Consider the following 18,243-nt stretch of genomic DNA (forward strand, 5'->3'; position numbering starts at 1 on the left):
AATGAAAACATTGACAGATGTATTTTTGGGAAATTTACCGTTATTTTTTTATGACATATTTAATATTTTAAAATTTTAAAGTAAACTTTTAAAAAAGATCTAATAAAAATTACCTTAAAAGTAAAAAAAAAATGACTTAAATTTTATCTTAAAAGTTATGCGTGATAGTGCTTTTTCCATGCTTAATAAGGTCAAGCATAGATTGAAACAAAAAAAAATCTTCAAATTTCGCAATTAATCATGTTTAATCCCGAAAAATTATCCAGATATTGTTATTTTATTTCAGTTCAAATGTCATCCATTCATTTCCTTTTTGTTTAAATAGGGCAAACACGGACATTGCAATTTAAGTTGATAAAAGTAACTGCTGAAAAGGGTGGAATGAAAATATTAGTATCATCTTTGAAGTTGAGATTAGATTAAAGCATTTAAAGTGTTCTTATCATATACATAAAACCATTATACCATACAAAACCTGACTTGGTAGATTGCGGAGAAGGTTGTGTCGTAAACCCGATAAAGATACTCATGTGCTTTCTCAAAAATGTTTTTTAGGCCATATTTGTCATCTTCAAACATATTTCCCTTCAATAGGAACTGTTTTGACGTGTTACTGCTGGTTTTGTGGTCGCTGCTGCTGCTGCACGCCAGATTGTTGAAGAGTCTGATTACTTTGCGGTGTGTTCCCAAATGCACCCTGTGTACCATGTTGCTGCTGGATAGACATCATACCGCTAGCATTGCTTGCTCCCGAGTTGAACACTGAAAACAGTTCTCTAATAAGTAAAACAACAACGAACAGATTCAAAATAAGCGAAGAAAAAAGTAATACATACTCTGATCACTCAGATTTGGGGGAGGCAGTGTCCGATTGCCAGCAGACATTCCAAACTGGAAGAGCATGGGCATCAGTATAAGAGTGAGCAGAAATGTTTTGCCGATGTCAAATAGTTGAATGTCAGAACAACATTACACAGTTACAAAATACAACAGAAAAAGGTGAGGCCTTCACCAAAGGTGAGTTTGTGCGTTACGGAGCAACTTCAGAAATCAGGTGATAGATGGCTTGCATCCAGAAATAGGACAAGAAAAGTACCGGTCATATGAAGCTCCCGTCATTAAAATTTAATCCAGTAGAGCTTAATTTTCAGAAAATGAAAAAAAAAAAGACAGGACTCTTAGGTCGAAGTACAATGGTTATCGTCCATCAAACAACTTTATATTGGATGCTCGTGCTTTTAGGCAACATATGACAAATAACCATGAATCACAACTGCTAAAGGAATTGGAGGCTCACTTGTATTCTTGGAAGAATTGATTGTGAAGGCATCATAGCAGATATGTTTGGGATCTGAAATTGTGAAGGTTAAAAGGGATGAGACAGCAGCAGGATGCACAGTCTTAATTCAGTGAGAGACGAGAAGAATGGTCATATAAGTCTGAAGTAAACCACAAAGATGCATACAGAGTATCAGTTTAACAAGTAAAATAGACATTAAGAGATGATAACAAGAGGGATAAGGGCATGTGCAGTACAAAAAGGTAGCATGCATTTGTAAATGATCCTGCAAAAAAACGGATGCAAAGATTAAATGCATAAATTCTGGATCTGGAAGCAGCTGTAATAGAAGGGCATCCTTGGTATTCATGAAGAAATTATATGAAAATACTGATGATCCAATTCTTGTACTTAAAAATTACACCGGTCAAATGTGAGCGAAGGAACTGGTGCAGCAACAATATAACGAACCACAAACAGGGAAAAAAAGGGAAACTAATTATCACCACTTCTAAGCGGCTAGAAGTGTGGATATAATTATACCCATCCAAACATAATTCTGTATATAACTGTACCCACCCAACAGTACCAAATGAAACAATCATATATTGCCTTGCCTGGACAAACCAGCAAATGGAAACTATCATGCATCACAAAGAACAAACCTTCATGACAAGTGGCCAATAACCTTCCTCTAACTACAGAGCATGAGTTGAAAACATAATTAGTCCCCTTCTCACCTCTCTCTTAAAGGAAGTAAATGTAAGGTCCTAGGAAAGAAGCTTCATGCATGAAATTTAATTTACAAAATAGCTGTCGGCATTAGGAAAACAACCATTCATTAATGAATCAAATTGAAATCATGTTAAATATGCTAAAGATGCACATTAATATAACAACTATGGGGAGTTATCTACAAGACGTCTTCAAAGGATGAAGAGACCGTGAGATGAAGCAAAAGTACGACTAGTCTGGATTGGCACCATAAAGAGAATTAGAAGAATACCAATTTGAATAGACTAATGGAATGACCGCCCTGAAGTAATTATTTTGTGTATAAACAAATCTTCTAATTTAAATTCTTCAGAAAGTGCTTTTGCACATCACATGGTAGGATATAATGTAACAGCCCTAGGCGAGGGAAATCGTGAGAACAAAAAAAAAAGGGCATTAAAAAAATTAAAAGGGAGCAGGCCATGGCAATCCACAGAAATGAAAATCTGAGTTCTAATAAATGGAAAAAAATTTGAGAAGGAAGAGAAAAAATAAACAGCCAAATTGAAAGGCTGAATGTATCTAACCATCTGAGAGGTTGGTGTCGTCTGGGCAGCATTGAACAATGCACTGTTTGCTGGGCTAGAAAACTGGTTCAGTTGACGATTAAGGTGAATTCCTTGGTTTAGTTGGTTTTGGCCCATATGCATAGCAGAAGATGTAAGCTGCCTACCCTGAAGCTGCTGAGCCGCCAGTGGCTGAGAAAATTGCACATGATGCTGCCCATGCATCTGTCATGGATCAGATAATTATATTATTTAAACAGAACGCTGACATCGGCAATGAAAAGCGTAGACATGGATGCATCAGCCTGAAATAAGTTAAGAATTCTTGTGCAAATCCAAGGTATATGCTCTCAGGAATATTCTTATGCACAGGTTGTTTATTCCATGAAGATGCACATCTTTAACTCGTGACAATGTCAAGCCACAGACTAAATGTTGCTTTGTTTCACCAGAGCATACCAAAGCTGCCAAGTAATACTACATGGAGTCATGGACAAGAGTCAAATATCTGATTACCGACTGAAACTTCGGCTGTGTCTGGCCCTGTATATCATGCAGCTGAGATACATGGTTCTGTCAAAGAACGAAGTAGTACTCATAACAATTGCATCTTATAATGAAAATTGCTGGAAACAGAGCAAATAAGGAAAATTATTTAGAAATGTGGCTGATTATGAGTTAGACAAAATATGTAGATGAATTAACCATTCAGAAAAACAAGTACCTCTAAACATTAAAAAAATGAGATTCTAATCAAAGTTAGAATTAAATAATATCATACCAAAATGTTTTGGTGTGAAACATTACTGAAGGTAAAACAACTGCAAACCTCTGTAACTGAGTCAAAAAGCATACCTGTCCCAGGCCAGGCATGGAGGATTGTCTTAACTGCTGTTGGGCTAGCAGTTGCTGCTGATGCGGAAGTAACTGCATTATTTTCTGCCTCTGCTGGTGTTGTTGTTGTAGTTGCTGTTGTTGTAGTTGCTGTTGCTGTTGCTGTTGCTGTGAATGTGACTGTTGCTGTGGAGACGGTGTGTTCATGACGTTTGGACCAGATCTTGGTGAATTAGCATATTGCAGAGGAGAAGCAGATGTATTGTCAAAGGTGGTACTCCCAGCAGCACCAGAAGGCGAAGCTGCAGCTCTTCCAATAAGTTGTGGTCCAGTAGCCTACTCTTAATTCCATTGATCAAAGCATGAAAAAGGATGCACCATAAGAAAATATATAATTTTCTAATCGGAGAAGTTTTGGAAAACATAGTTGGAAAATAGATCATCGAGAATGGTAAAAGTAATAAGTAAATTAACAGACACAAACTCCCTGATCAGATGAAAAATAACACTAAATAGGCATCAGAAATAAATAAGCATCAGACTAAGACGCAATCTGCTTCATTTCTCCTTGGTAAGAAGGAAATAAAAAATTATAGAGGCAGCAGTTTCGAGAAAGGCTTGCAAACCAAAAATAACTAATAACAAAGGTGGGTAAAACATGTACAAAAAGAATGAAGACTCAAAAAAAAATATTAAATACATAAATGGGAATTTTGACTACTTGAACGCAATATGAATGAAGGAATGAGATTTAAAAATGAAAGGTCAACCTGCAACAAAGAACCTTGGCTGTTATTATTGGTGGTAGACAAAAGGGGAGGTGTGTTCTTCTGGTACATTCCTAAAAGTTCAAAAAAACATTGTCGTCAAATACTGAAACTTAAGGTATCATTATGGATAACGAAAAAATCAAAAGAAAAATGGTGAAGATTATGCACATACCAGATGAATCTGAGAAGGACTGAGAACCATCATTGGCAGTGAGTACATCTACCAAATGCACCGGAAGTGAAGATGTTACTTGCCTTTGGTCTCCAAGTATTCTCAGTCCTGCACACCAATCATTAAACAAAATTTTATGATGGGAGTGGATAGATCTAAACTAAAACAAGATATATTGAATATGCTACTAAGTACGCCACGCATAATGAAGCTCAACATAGGGGCTAATGATGAATCATGCCTCAGCAGATTTTTCTTGATTACTGGATGGTACGCTGACAGGAACTAAGTTGGTCAATCCCTTAACTTTGCATAATCATTAGTTGACAAATCAAACTAAAGAAAAATAAGCCTATTAAAGTGCATATGAAGCTTCAAGATCAGATGATTTATAGAGAGAGAGAAAGAGAGAGATATTAGCTTCAATATATTTCAAGGTCACCTTGTGGCCTTAACTTGAAGTAAAATGCAGAAACATGGAAACAACCATACTTCATCTTGCTATAACCTCATTGAATAGGGATTGGATAACATGATTGATCTTCAATAAAGCAACGTAGGAAAATGTAAGAGTATGTTCTGCCTTTGCACAAGGTCAAAAGTTTATTTTTTAACCCACATGTTCAAATGTTGTCTAAGCAAATAATTAAACTATGCTAGCATTAAACAGTGATGAAAAGCAGAAGCGTGCAAACAATGTGACAAATTGATTTAAAAATATATATGTGTGAACCCCCAGCCAAGAAGGCATCATTCTCCTTGACTGGATCGTTTATGCAACATTTTGCTGCTCATTTGAAGAAGTTAGATCCCACACAGAAACCAAAATTTATATCAATCATATCACAAGTCCAACTGTACAGTTTCACATGCATAAAGGAATTCTACATATCATGCAATTTATCTCAGATAAACAAAAATAAAATGGCAGAACCTTTTGTGGTATGACTTCAGCTCAAATTAAAACTCAATCAAAGGCAAACTAGAAGAAAAAGCTCGATCTACACATCATATGATGACATTGCAGGTAAAAATTTACACCTTCGCCGTGATTGACAGCACTTCGGAGTAAATTCTCTTGCTCTTGTATTTTTGCAGCTTGAACCTTATCGATTGTGGGGAGAACCGTTGGTCCTTGACGAGTGCTGAAGTAGGCTTTCCGAGCATCAGCTATGATTTTCTCAGCACTTTCACAGGCAGCCCCGATCATATCAATTCTAGTCTTTATTTTTTATAGTAATCAGATTGAGTTCAAGTCCATATTGTGTAAAGAGAAACTGTAGTAGATAGTATGCCTACTCACTTTTAGCTTTTCAATTTGTGCAGCCACAGGTAGACCCCGCATGCTTTGTAATAGCTGTTCTCTCTTGGCATTGTCATCCGCCTCCATTTCGGGCAAAAGCTTGGATGACAACATAACAGGCAGAACTGAAAGTAATCAATTTCGTTAATGCTAGAAAGATTTCCCAAATTATAAGATTGTACTATTCTCCAGAAGAAACCTATTTTCATACGAAGATGACAACACAGATCACCTGTAGCCGAATTCTAGAATTCATTTTTTCCCTTGGTTTGATTTTCTCATTAAATTTACTTTTGCATATGTGATGCCAAAAGATAGAGATTTCCGTGACATTTTAGTCATCATAAAATACTATACCGAAACATCTAATGATCAAGGGTACAACTTCAACGGTATAACAAACTGAAGAGGGATACTCATACGATATAGCTGCATACAGGAAACATACCCGTAGCATTCTCAGCATTAACATTCTTAGGATGCACAACAAAAGCCTTAGAAACATTCTTAATTTCTTCAACGATATTAAAAAGCTCCAGATTGACCATCGAGAACTGACTTAACGTATCTTGCCTGCACGCATAAATAAAACCCTGAAATTGCTGAAGGACATACAAAATCGTTCACATTGTCTTTCGCTTCATGAATAAAATGCGCATACCATCTGGGATCGGCATTTGTGCGAGCGATGGAGTCGAAGTCTTCTAGGATGCGAGAGATGGCTTTGAAGAGGCTGATTGCACGGGTTTTCACGGAGTCGAGATTGAGCTGCTGCTGTACTGCCGAATTCAGGCGTTCCACAACCTTCGCATGCGGTTGTTGTTGGTCTTGCATTCCTGCCCTAACCGGTCCTCCTTCCATGGTTGCCACTCCAATTTTATACCAGGATTTGGGATTTTAACCTGGCCTCGGTGGAACAGATCGTCTTTTCACAGTTTACTCTGGAGTCCCTTGATATGAAGGTGTAAACGAATCCAAATGAACGAGTCTAATGAGAAAATTTGAAGGTTGTAAAAAGGTTAGAACTAATTATATTATACTCATTCAATTTGGTTCGAATTAAACCTCGAATTTAAATTTAACTTGCAAGATTCAACATGTTTTTAAATTATTGAAATTATTATTAAAAAATAAATATTCAGAGTTCGGAATTTATTTATTTAATAGATAATTATATTATATTAATAAAATATTAAAACTCACAAGAAACTCTTGAATTATCAAACAAAATAATTTGGGCTTGAGTTCGACTCTAAAAAAATTCGAACATGTTCGAGTTTTGCTCGAATTCGATAAAATTTGATAAGCTCAAATACAAATCAAATATTTTTTGAATTGCTTCGAAAAGTTAACTCGGTTCATTTACAGTCCCGCAACCTAAGATACACATAATCCATGTACCTTTCTTTCCCCTTAAATTCGTGCAAGTAACATTTGTTTATAATAATAAATTACATTGGGGTGTAGGATATTGTGTTGTGTTCTAGCAAAGATGGGTCATTTAGGATTATTGAAGGCCGTAATCAACCAAAAATTTTTGTGCACGTGGATAAATATCTCTTGATTTTCCATCATGGATTATGGATGATGATGAAATTGGACCAATCTTGTAAGATACAGAATGGATCGATCCATATTAATGAGACTGAGAGTGTAATTCAATTCAAAATAGATAAGGCTCGTCGAGTTGGTCCGCTCTGCCCCGCCAAATAGACATATTAGGCCAAATATATCAAAAAAATTAACGGGCTGGCCCGTCTCGTCCCGCCAAATAAGTTGGCTGGGTTGGTAATATCCCAACTCGCCCAAATGGCGGATGGTGGATTGTGGATCGGCATGACTCTTACGTAAATAGGACATACCAAAAAGTTAAAATACATGTAAAAAAAATGACTCTAGGACGACACTGCTGTGTACTCATAAACAATCACACATGAGTGTCTACCAGACACAAATCAACAATTCACAAGAAACAGTTCAAAATATATCCACCAAAGTTCACAACAAGAAAAGCAAATCCAAACTCACCGTAACAACTTCAAATAACTATACAAATACATAGAGCATCTCCCTGGTAAAATGACTCTGATATAAAACTAATCAAACTCCAATATAATAAAAATAGACTAATTGGAAGACTTCAATTTTGACAACAGAGAAATCATATATCATTCCTGAGCTCCACGGGCAGAATCTCTGATTGGTGCTGCAAAACTATTCGGGTGACCTACCATGGTGCCCAACATCAACCACAGTAACCCCCAGTATAAAATATTGAGATTAGGATTCTGATATGAAACACTTAAACAACTATAACGATAATCATAAATCATGCATACACATATAATAAAATGAAATATGCAATACATGAATAGAGCTCAATAACACTGGAGAATATGGGACAATAAACAGTACGATAACAATAAGAATAATGTTCGAGCACAACACACAGGAAACCTACATCTTCATGCAGCTAAACTGCCTTGCTAAGTATGCGAGGTATGACGTTGTGTGTCCAATTAAACACCTCAATTCGGACTCCATACAAATGATAACGATACAATAGGAAGACACAATAACGAACAATGTATAATGTCAAGATTTCAAGAGCACATCACATATAAAATGCATCATGAAATATACCATCATATCTTTGGTCTCATGGATAATTAGGCTCGAAAGCCACCCGCTGATTCCGAAATAACAACAATGTTTTCCTGGAATACAATACAACATGACAACAGTTAAGACGATAGAGATCAATATATATGTCATAATATCATCCTCTAAACTAGATGTCATAATATGTCAATTAAATGAAACATATAATTCACAAGGCATTAAATAGTACTATAATCCACATAACCACATTAACAACCATAATAACAAATAAATATGTTTAAAATACAATTTATACGTTACCGAACCGTAACATACATAAACCGAATTTGAACCACAACAAGATCAACTTTATCTCTTCGACCTAACAAATAAGATAACATGCCGAATAATTCCATAATTCGCCAACAAAGCTAAAATGATCCAGCTTATTTTCAAAAATTACTAAAATTGTATTTATTTGATAAAAATTCAACACAACTATTTATTTATCAAAACTTAATCTCAATATTTCCCCAAATCACAAATTATTTCAAATAATTATCCATTCCACAATTAAATCCAATATTTTACTATAAACATCGAATAATTTTTTGAATCATTTATTTTTAAACTTTTCAAACCAAACGATATATTTAACTAATTATTGCTCCAACGTAAGCTTAAAAATCCCAATGACAACGCATAAACGATAATTCTCAATATACGAACAAACTAGTTCGATATACAAATCTCGGGTCAAATAATAAAGAGTAGGTCTCTTGTGAGACAGTCTCACGAATCTTTATCTGTGAGACGGGTCAACCCTACGGATATCCACAATAAAAAGTAATATTCTTAGCATAAAAAGTAATATTTTTTCATGGATAACCCAAATAAGAGAGCCGTCTCACAAAATACGACCCGTGAGACCGTCTCACACAAGTTTTTGTCAATAATAAAACCTCAAACTCATTCAATGCTTGAACCTACAATATAAATCCAATATATACGTCAATATCACGTATTACAATCGGCGACACAAATTTAAAATGACGTGGATAAAATTATATATTTCAGCATCCTATAATTTCAAATATAACCTGAAAATCTAGCTCAATGCACCTAAATTTGAAGCTTGAACGAACAGTGTTGGTCTCGCCGTAGTGTAGTAGCGAGGACTTGCCGAAAAACTCGTCGGAAATGCAATGAACCCACCTGAAAACCGGATAGAAAAAAATATGGAATGACCAATGATGATGTTCGGGTAGATTGGGTGAGCTGGGGTGGGCAATCTACCCGAGTAGAGAAGTGTATTTTCCCTGTAAAAATTTTAATATGATATCATGAGCATGACCTGGCCTGATGGGATGATCTCGGGTGGTCTGGTCTGGTCTCCCTGGTGCTCTGTCTTGGTCTGCCCGGGTACTCTGGCCTGGTCTGCCCGGGTGCTCTGGCCTGGTCTGCCCGGGTGCTCTGGCCTAGTCTGCCCCGGTGCTCTGTCTTGGACTACCCAGGTGCTCTAGACTGGTCTGCCCGGGTGATCTGGCCTGGTCTGACCGGGTGCTCTGTCTTTGACTGCCCGGGTGCTCTGGACTGATCTGTCCGGGTGCTCTGGCCTGGACTGTCCGGGTGATATGGCCTGGTCTGCCCGGGTGCTCTGTCTTTGACTGCCCGGGTGCTCTGGCCTGGTCTGTCCGAGTGCTCTGGCCTGGACTGCCTAGGTGCTCTGGCCTGGTCTACCCGGGTGCTCTGTTTTGGTAGGATGACCCGAGGTCAGACAATCTGCACACACTCAACAAGATAATGTCAGTGGGGCGCTGGAAGGGTTTTCAGCGTAGCCACTCCGACATCCAAATCAGTACATGGTTCACCAAGTAGAGAGAGATTTTATTGAATGCAGTAGATTGCAATGTTTGTTAAATGAGCAACCTGGGAGAGAATATGACTTCGATTATAGTTCATGTACACTATTCCAGATTAGACAGCTGCCCATGCCATGTCGTCTGACAACTGCCCATACCCTGTACTCTGACAACTGCCCACGCCCTGTACTCTGACAACTGCCCATGCTCTGTCGTCTGACAACTGGCCATGCCATGTCATCTGTTAATAGGCATGGTGACCCATACTGTTCGGGTCTTGTAATGGGCACTGATTATCATGCTAATGATGTATGGTGACCCATACTGGTCGGGTGACCTGAACCCTGGCGAAAGTACCATTGTCAGGCTGGAGTACCTTGGTAGGGAAAAATTACCCTAGTCGGGTGAAATTATCCTGGTCACCCAGGTCGGGCGAAAGTACCCTGGTCACCCTGGTCGAGCTGGAGTACCCTGGTCATCCTGGTCGGGAGAAAGTACCATGTCTAAATTTTACCCACGCTCTACTCTTTGCATCAAATTGGAATTTGGCTCGTGTAATTTCTCTTTCCATCCGAATCCAAGAATGACCCGATCCCTTTCCAGGGTATCATCATTCCCTCCTTAAATATTCGGGCTAGAGTCATACTCGCTGTCCCGATTAGTCATGCTTGGACTCCACTGGAAAGATAATTAATTTTGGCTATAAAAGAATCGGGAGCTTCATGTTTCCCAAAGATGGGATGAGGTGCCGGGGACTCATGTCTCCCGGGCTTAAATAGAATACCGGGGCCTCATGCTTCCCGGGTTTAAGTATAAGATGTCGGGGCCTCATATCTCCTGGGCTTTCAAGAAGGTGATGGGGCCTCATGTCTCCCGAACTTAAGTATAAGATGTCTGGGCCTCATGTCTCCCGGGCTTTTTATCGATAAAATATGCTTCGATGGAATAATCTTTCCCTTTCATTGTCAATAATTAATTTTTGCTGCATGTTGTGCACTCGTGTTGACAACACCAGAGCACAACACTAACTTCTGGTATACATAATATATTAATTTCATGTACTTTTATGATCAACAGCCCCTTTACAAGTGGTATCAGAGCCAACGCTTGATACACTAAGTGATTGATCCTATTTTACTGTTGTTTTTACAGGAAATATAACAATAGCTCAATGGACGCATTGGCTTCAAGTGCTGCCTTTAGACCACCGGTCTTGAATGGATCGAATTATGCGTTTTGGAAAGTCAAGATGAGGATGTACATAAAATCCATCGAGGAAAGAGCTTGGCAACAGGTTCTAGATGGTTGGTCACTATCTAGAATTGTCGATGCAGAGGGTGACAGCCGAGTAAAGCCTGAGAATACATGTACTAATGATGAGGTTCAGACCTCAAATTTTAATTCTAAGGCACTCAATGCCATCTTTACCTCGGTCAATGTCAACATGTTCAGCCTTATTACAAATTTCATATCTGCTAAAGAAGCACGTGACATTCTCCAAAAGCACTGCGAAGGATCTGAAAGTGTTCGCAGAACCAAACTGAGGATGCTGACCTCCAAATTTGAGAGGCTAAGAATGGAAGACAATGAGACAATTGTTGAATATGATCGAAGACTTCGAGATATTGCCAATGAAGTCTTTAGTCTCGGTGATCCTATGTCAAATGAAAGGCTCGTCACTAAGATATTAAGATATCTTCCTGAACAATTTAACATCAAGATTTGTGCAATTGATGAATCAAAGGACACCTCTATTATGAATTTGGAAAACCTGATAAGCTCTCTTAGGACTTTTGAGATGAATTTAAATATACAAAAAAGAGATAAAGGGAAAGCCATTGCATTTGAAGCTACTGATGACTCTGTCAACAATCTAATCCAAGAAGCAAATGAATCTGATCTTGATGAGGAGTCAATCTCCATGATTACTAAGAAGTTCGGTGATTACTTGAAGAGAATGAGTGACAAGAAGAAAAACAATGTCAACAAACCTTCTTTTGTCCCTTTTTAGAGAAATAAAATGTCTACACCTACTCAAGGGAATTTGAGATCGAGAAATGAAGTGATGGCTCGACCAGAAACTAAAAGATTGAATTATGTATAATGTAGAGAGTGTTCTGGATATGAATATTATGCATATGAGTGTGCCAATCGACTTCGTAGAAATAAAAGCATGGTAGTTTCCTTGAGTGATGAAAATTCTGATGAAGAATTTGAATCCAGTAAAGGAGATTATTTCACCTCTCTGTCTGCCATTTTGAAGAGTTCACGCCAACTGCAAGTCAATCCACTTGGTGTTGCCACTGGTGTTGCAACACCATCTCAAAGTCACTATGTCTCAATGCTAAATCTCTCCGACTTTGACAGAATCCAAGAATCTGATCAAGAAGAGCTTACTGCAGATACTATCTAGATGATGTATGAAGAGCTATATGATGACTGGCTCAAAAGAAATAGACAAACTCGATGCTTTCAAAATAAAATACTTAGCTAAAAAGCAGCTTGTCTCGACTTGAAATCCTACTGAGTAGAAAGGATCTTGAATTGTGTAAAGTCATGGATGATCTTGAGAAGGCCTCAAACAATCTTGCTAAATTCAACTCAAGTTTTATCTACCACTACTGCCATAAGCCTGGTCACATCAAATCCTTATGTTACAAACTAAAAAATGACTACTTGAATTGGCAATCAAATCGGGTGTTGCACAACACCAAAATCAAAACTTCTTCCACAAGGAAAATATGGGTACCCAAAAATGTTATTCGATGCAATGTCATTTATACTTCTTTAAAACTAACATTGCAGGTGCACGGTACTTTGACAGTGGATGCTCACACCACATGACCGGATCTAAAGAACACCTCACGTATTATGTTGAAATAAAAAGTGGGCATTCAACCTATGGTGATGGTGCCAAAGAAAGAATTGTAGGCAAATGAACCTTGAATGTTGATGGGCTTCCTGAACTTCATAATGTTCTAAATTTTGAAGGACTTAATTCGAATTTAATAAGTATAAGTAAACTCTGTGATGATAATTTACATGTTAGGTTGAATACAAATAATTTTGAAGTTTTAATGATGTCAATCTTTGTGTAACGTCAGGTGCTCGATCTGCTGACAATTGCAATCAATTGAGAGAAGGTGATGATTACCGTAATGCCAAGGTGAGTGATCTAGACCTCTTGCATAGAAAACTGAGACCTGTGAGCTTCACAACTTTGAAGAATATGTGTAAGTTTGATGCAGTGAGAGGTATGCCAAATTTGAGTTCAGATCTGACAGGAAAAACCTGGTAGAATGATACTGAAGGACTACTGGATGAAAGCGAGGCACTGACCAGACATGTTGTTGAGTATGGTGTTGAGTCCAGTGAGGCAACACCAAGTATAACTCCGCCTATCAACCAAACAAAAACATTAGAGCATGAGGACAATGATGATGGGGTTAATAATTAAGGAAATGATATTCCAAATAAGATTCAAAATAACCATCTATCATCCCAGATCATTGGTGAGGTGCATGATGAAGTTCAGACAAGGAAGAAAGAAAAAGTGGACTACCGCAAAATGATTGGACTAGTCTGCATGAGCTCCACATTTTCACAGGTAAGTCACTCATGTTTCATGTTTAACATTGAACCTGAGAACATTAATGATGCACTAAAAGACAAATTTTGGGTCAATACAATGCATGAAGAGCTTGAACAATTTGTGAGCAATGATGTATGTGATTTGGTTCATATACCATCGAATACCAATGTTATTGGAACGAAATGGATTTCAAAAATAAAATAGATGAATCCGGTAACATTATTCGAAATAAATTTTGGTTGGTAGCTCAAGTGTATACGCAGGTTGAGGGGGTGGATTTTGATGAAACCTTCGCTCATGTAGCTCGAATTGACTCAATCCGACTGTTACTTGCCATAGCATGCCATATGCGCATGAAATTGTACCAATGAATGTAAAGATTGCTTTTTTAAATGGATTTTAAATGAAAAAGCATATTTAAGTCAACCAAAAAGATTTGAAAATCCACGTCACATGGACCATGTCTATAAGCTGAAGAAGGATCTATATGAACTGAAACAGGCTCCATGAGTATGGTATGGTAGGTTGGATGATTATTTGATCGACTTCGGCTTTAAATAAGGTGATGTTGATAAAACTTTTTTTATTTAAAAATTGAAGCAAGATATTTTGATTTGCCAAGTCTATGTAGATGACATTATCTTCGGTGCTTCATCACAAAAACTTGTTGATAAATTTTTCGAGTGCATGTATTCACAATTTGAAATGAGCATGGTAGGAGAGTTGAATTTTTCCTTAGATTACAAATTAAACAATTGCATGATGGTATATTTCTGTGTCAATCCAAATATGCTAAAAATCTGGTTAAAAAGTTCTCAAATGATAATTCTAAGCCCATGGGTCAAGTGAAAAACTGTCTAGAGATGATGTTGAGGATGATGTTGACAACACCATGTATCGCAGCATCATCTGTAGTCTTTTGTACCTAACTGCTACATGCCCCGATATTATGTTCAGTTTCTGTTTATGTGCTAGGTACCAAGAAAATCCAAAACTATTACACTTAAAAGTTGTGAAACGTATACTTAGATACATTGTAGGTACAATAGAGTTAGGATTGTGGTACAAACAAGAGACAAACACAAATTTGGTAGGTTTTTTTATACTGACTGGGCTAGAGACCTAGATGACAGAAAGAGCACATCGGGTGGGTGTTTCTACCTAAGGAATAAACTTGTGACTTGGTACCAAAAGAAGCAAAATTGTGTGTCCTTATTCACTGCCGAGTTTGAGTATGTAGAAGCTGTTAGTTGTTGCTCACAACTTGTTTGGATGAATCAAATGATTGAGCAATATGGTTTTCATAGTGACATCATGATTGTATATTGTGACAACTACAGTGCTATAGACATTTCTAAGAATCATGTTCAACACTCTGGAACAAAACACATAGACATAAGAAATCGCTTTATTCGAGATTTGGTTGAAAAATGCATAATTCAACTGAAATTTGTTATGACTGATAACCAGCTGGCTGATATATTCACGAAACCTTTGGACTTTGAGAAATTTTCCAATCTTCAGAAGTCTCTCAGCATGTGCATACAATGATCACACACACATGTTATCATTGGTGTTTCCAACACCAGTGACAACATCTTTCATGCATGTCTATTTTTAGGATGTTAGGCACATTTCATATTCACATTCACCATGTTTCTGTATAAAGTCTGAACAGTGAAGGAAATTTCTGAAATGTACTATCTGAGTATTCATACTTCCAATCAAAATATTGAAGAGTGGATTATGCTCAAACTAAGACATCGAGTAGTTGAGAATGCTTATGAAAATCATTATCTTGTCCAACGTGAAAAAATTGACTTAGAAAATGCAAGCATAAGGAGTAAAACAGAAATGAGGTAAATAAAAAGGTGCCTAGTAGAAAATGGAAAAGCTACCTAGAGGAGTTTATTGAAGACCGTTCTTCTAGTGTGATAGCTACCACTTCTAAGTAAAAATACTAATGGAAAAAGCTACCTAAGGGAGTCCATTGAAGACCGTTTTTCTAGTGTGAGAGCTATCATTTCTGAATAAAAACCTTTTTTTATGGAAGTTTGACTAAAACTCAGAGGTGTTGCCCGATGATGTTGCCAACACCAAATTCAGACGCAACACAATTTATACACTGCCTGAAATTTCGATAATTCAACATAATGGAGGCATATTTAGGACATGCATATTGATATTTGTTTCGTGAATTTATCATGTGCAGTGGCATATCACTGTTGACCTATGACGGTTGAAAACCTTAATTATTTAAATTTTGAATTTATGTGACTACTTGTGTCAATGGGTTATAATCGACGTGGGTTTTCATTGGATAATCTTCTGAAATAGTCTTAATACGAGGTTGAATCAATTTTACTGTTGAATGAGGGTGCGACGTGTAAACTAGAAATCAAGTCTGCAATTTATTACCTTTACTGTTCAGATTTTTCGGAGCTGAAGGATTGAATCAGTGCATTTTTTCGTTAGAGTAAGAGTATATATGTTTTGTTGCCGTTAAATCCCTGATAATTACTCTTGCTTGTTCTCATTTACTCTCACAATCATTCCTTGCTCTTGTGATTTTTTTTTGCATTTTTTTTTACGTAATTCTTGATTTTCTTCGTAATTCTCTCTCACATTTTACAGGTGGCTGAAGATATTGCTGATGTTGAGCCCAATGTTGTCAATATTGCTGATAACATTGACTCTTCTGATTATGATGTGAACCATTTTTTCTCCACCAAGTTCTACACTGAAGCTGCCTTAGCCCTATGGCCTGTCTATGTGAATAAAGAATTTATTGAAGAGAGGAACATTGACATGGAGGCGTATGGCCAACAAAATTTGACGGCATTCTTCAAAGATCAAGGACTGCTTGCTACGGTCGGCACAACTGTCCCTTATTCCAGAAGACAAGTGTTGGAGTTTTACTGTGACCTCATCTCAAGTGTTGGAGACGAGTGATCATTTAAGTTTGGGAAAAAAATTCTATGGGATCAGATTTTTGAGTTCCCCTCTACTGTCATCAATGAATTATACAATACCTCTGCGGATGAAAAATATAAAATCACGGCAGACATCAATGCTATCACTGATGTACTCACTGGGAGGCTAATCACTGAATTCCTCAGTTGCTCGATGCGTCTGTCTGCAGCAAGTCTAAATTCTTTCTACTCAGTCCTGCACAAGACAACAATACGCAACTAGACTCCCTCCACCAACACGACTGTGGTTACCAGGCCACATGCAATTGTGTTATTTGCTATTAGGACGGGAAGACCTTTCACTTTTGGCAACTTTGTGTTCAAAACGGTTATTCAATTTGTTGAAGGTGGATTGAAGTCCACATGACTGGCTTTTCCATCCCTGATCTATGAGATACTGGAGTCACAAAAGTTCATCAAAGAAGATGATGAGACCATTTCTGGTGTGTGTGAAACCCTAAAATCGTTCCTGCATTTTTCAAGGATAACTGGAAACTGGACCTACCTTGGTCAACGACTAGTGTTGCCACTGGTGTTGGCAACACGACGTCCACATCCAATTCCATTCTTGAAGGCTACGTCATGCTCTCTACATCTCATCTATAGGCACAATTGACTTTGGTTTGCAACAGATCCAAAAGGCCAAAGATCTCGTTGCATACTATGAAGAAAAAGTAGCTGAGTATAGATTACTGTTGGAAGTTGGCCTACATTCTGGCCAAAAAGGGGAGCAGAAGAACCAAAAATTACAAAGAGAATGGGTGGTGATGCAGATGCTTGCATCTGCAGGATCTGAGATTGTTTTTGCTTTCATATCGGTTTGCTCTTTTTATCTGTTTGCTGTTGAATGAACTTCTTTTTCCTTCGTATGTCTTCACATGCTTTCAATGTTCTAACGATGGTGTTGACAACATTGTCAACAACACCAATGCTCTAACATGTTTAATTCAGGGGGAGATGAACTTTAACTCAAGGGGAGCTTAACTATAACGCAGGGGGAGCTTAACTTAATGCTGAAATAATCAAGATTATCATTTTTGGATGTTTTGTCCGAAAATACAAAAATTTGAATATTGAAAGAAATATTTTATTCCTTTATTATTTTTTGATAAATTGATATTATCAATTTAAGATTTTTCCTTTCTAGATTATAATATCTTACTTGATTTATCTCTAGATATTATAGGATTTTTTTAATATGATTTTTATTTCTAAGATATTTTATCCTTGTTTAAAATAGTTTTATCCTTAATAAAAATATTGGTTCGATATTTTTCTAGGACTCTTTTATGAAATTATTTTTAGGTCAAGCATTGTGTATAAATATGTAGTGTCTTACAGCCATGTGTGTGTCTTCGGGAAGGTTGGTAGATGAGTTCTTTCATAGAAGAAAAATACGAAGCCGAGCTTATTTTGATGAGAAGTTTTTGTGTGATCGGTTGATCACTTTGCGCAGCTGCTGGAGTTTTTCTGAAATTACACAAATTCAATATTGGAGATTTTCGTGTGAAGACTTTATGTGATTGATTCACAAAATTGCCGTGTTGCTGATTAGTGTTGAAGACACGTGCAGAACAA

General features: G+C 37.3%; 1 protein-coding gene across 3 annotated transcripts; it reads right to left on the minus strand.

Annotated features, from left to right (window-relative positions):
• Positions 1-382: 382 nt before the first annotated feature.
• LOC142530923 (mediator of RNA polymerase II transcription subunit 8) lies at positions 383-6,633 on the minus strand. Of its 3 annotated transcripts, XM_075636852.1 has the most exons (12): positions 6,300-6,633; positions 6,087-6,211; positions 5,639-5,763; positions 5,377-5,557; positions 4,336-4,443; positions 4,164-4,234; positions 3,415-3,729; positions 3,076-3,132; positions 2,581-2,784; positions 1,298-1,351; positions 837-891; positions 383-762 (listed from the first exon to the last, which is right to left on the minus strand). In XM_075636852.1, the coding sequence occupies exons 1-12, from the start codon at positions 6,497-6,499 to the stop codon at positions 611-613; spliced, it is 1,647 nt and encodes a 548-aa protein (XP_075492967.1). In that variant the 5' UTR covers positions 6,500-6,633; the 3' UTR covers positions 383-610. The 3 variants fall into 3 exon arrangements, with proteins under 3 accessions (XP_075492967.1, XP_075492969.1, XP_075492968.1); XM_075636854.1 differs by lacking the exon at positions 3,076-3,132; XM_075636853.1 differs by lacking the exon at positions 1,298-1,351.
• Positions 6,634-18,243: the final 11,610 nt, after the last annotated feature.

Source organism: Primulina tabacum, chromosome 17, assembly GCF_025594145.1.
Source record: "Primulina tabacum isolate GXHZ01 chromosome 17, ASM2559414v2, whole genome shotgun sequence".
NCBI classification, from domain to species: domain Eukaryota; kingdom Viridiplantae; phylum Streptophyta; class Magnoliopsida; order Lamiales; family Gesneriaceae; genus Primulina; species Primulina tabacum.

Coding starts and splice junctions, on each gene's coding strand:
- LOC142530923 (XM_075636852.1), bottom strand. CDS start 6,499: ATGGAAGGAGGACCGGTTAGGGCAGGAATGCAAGACCAACAACAACCG. Junction 5,558..5,638: donor CACAAATTGAAAAGCTAAAA/GTGAGTAGGCAT, acceptor TAAAAAATAAAG/ACTAGAATTGATATGATCGG. Junction 1,352..2,580: donor CGACACCAACCTCTCAGATG/GTTAGATACATT, acceptor TCACAATTTCAG/ATCCCAAACATATCTGCTAT.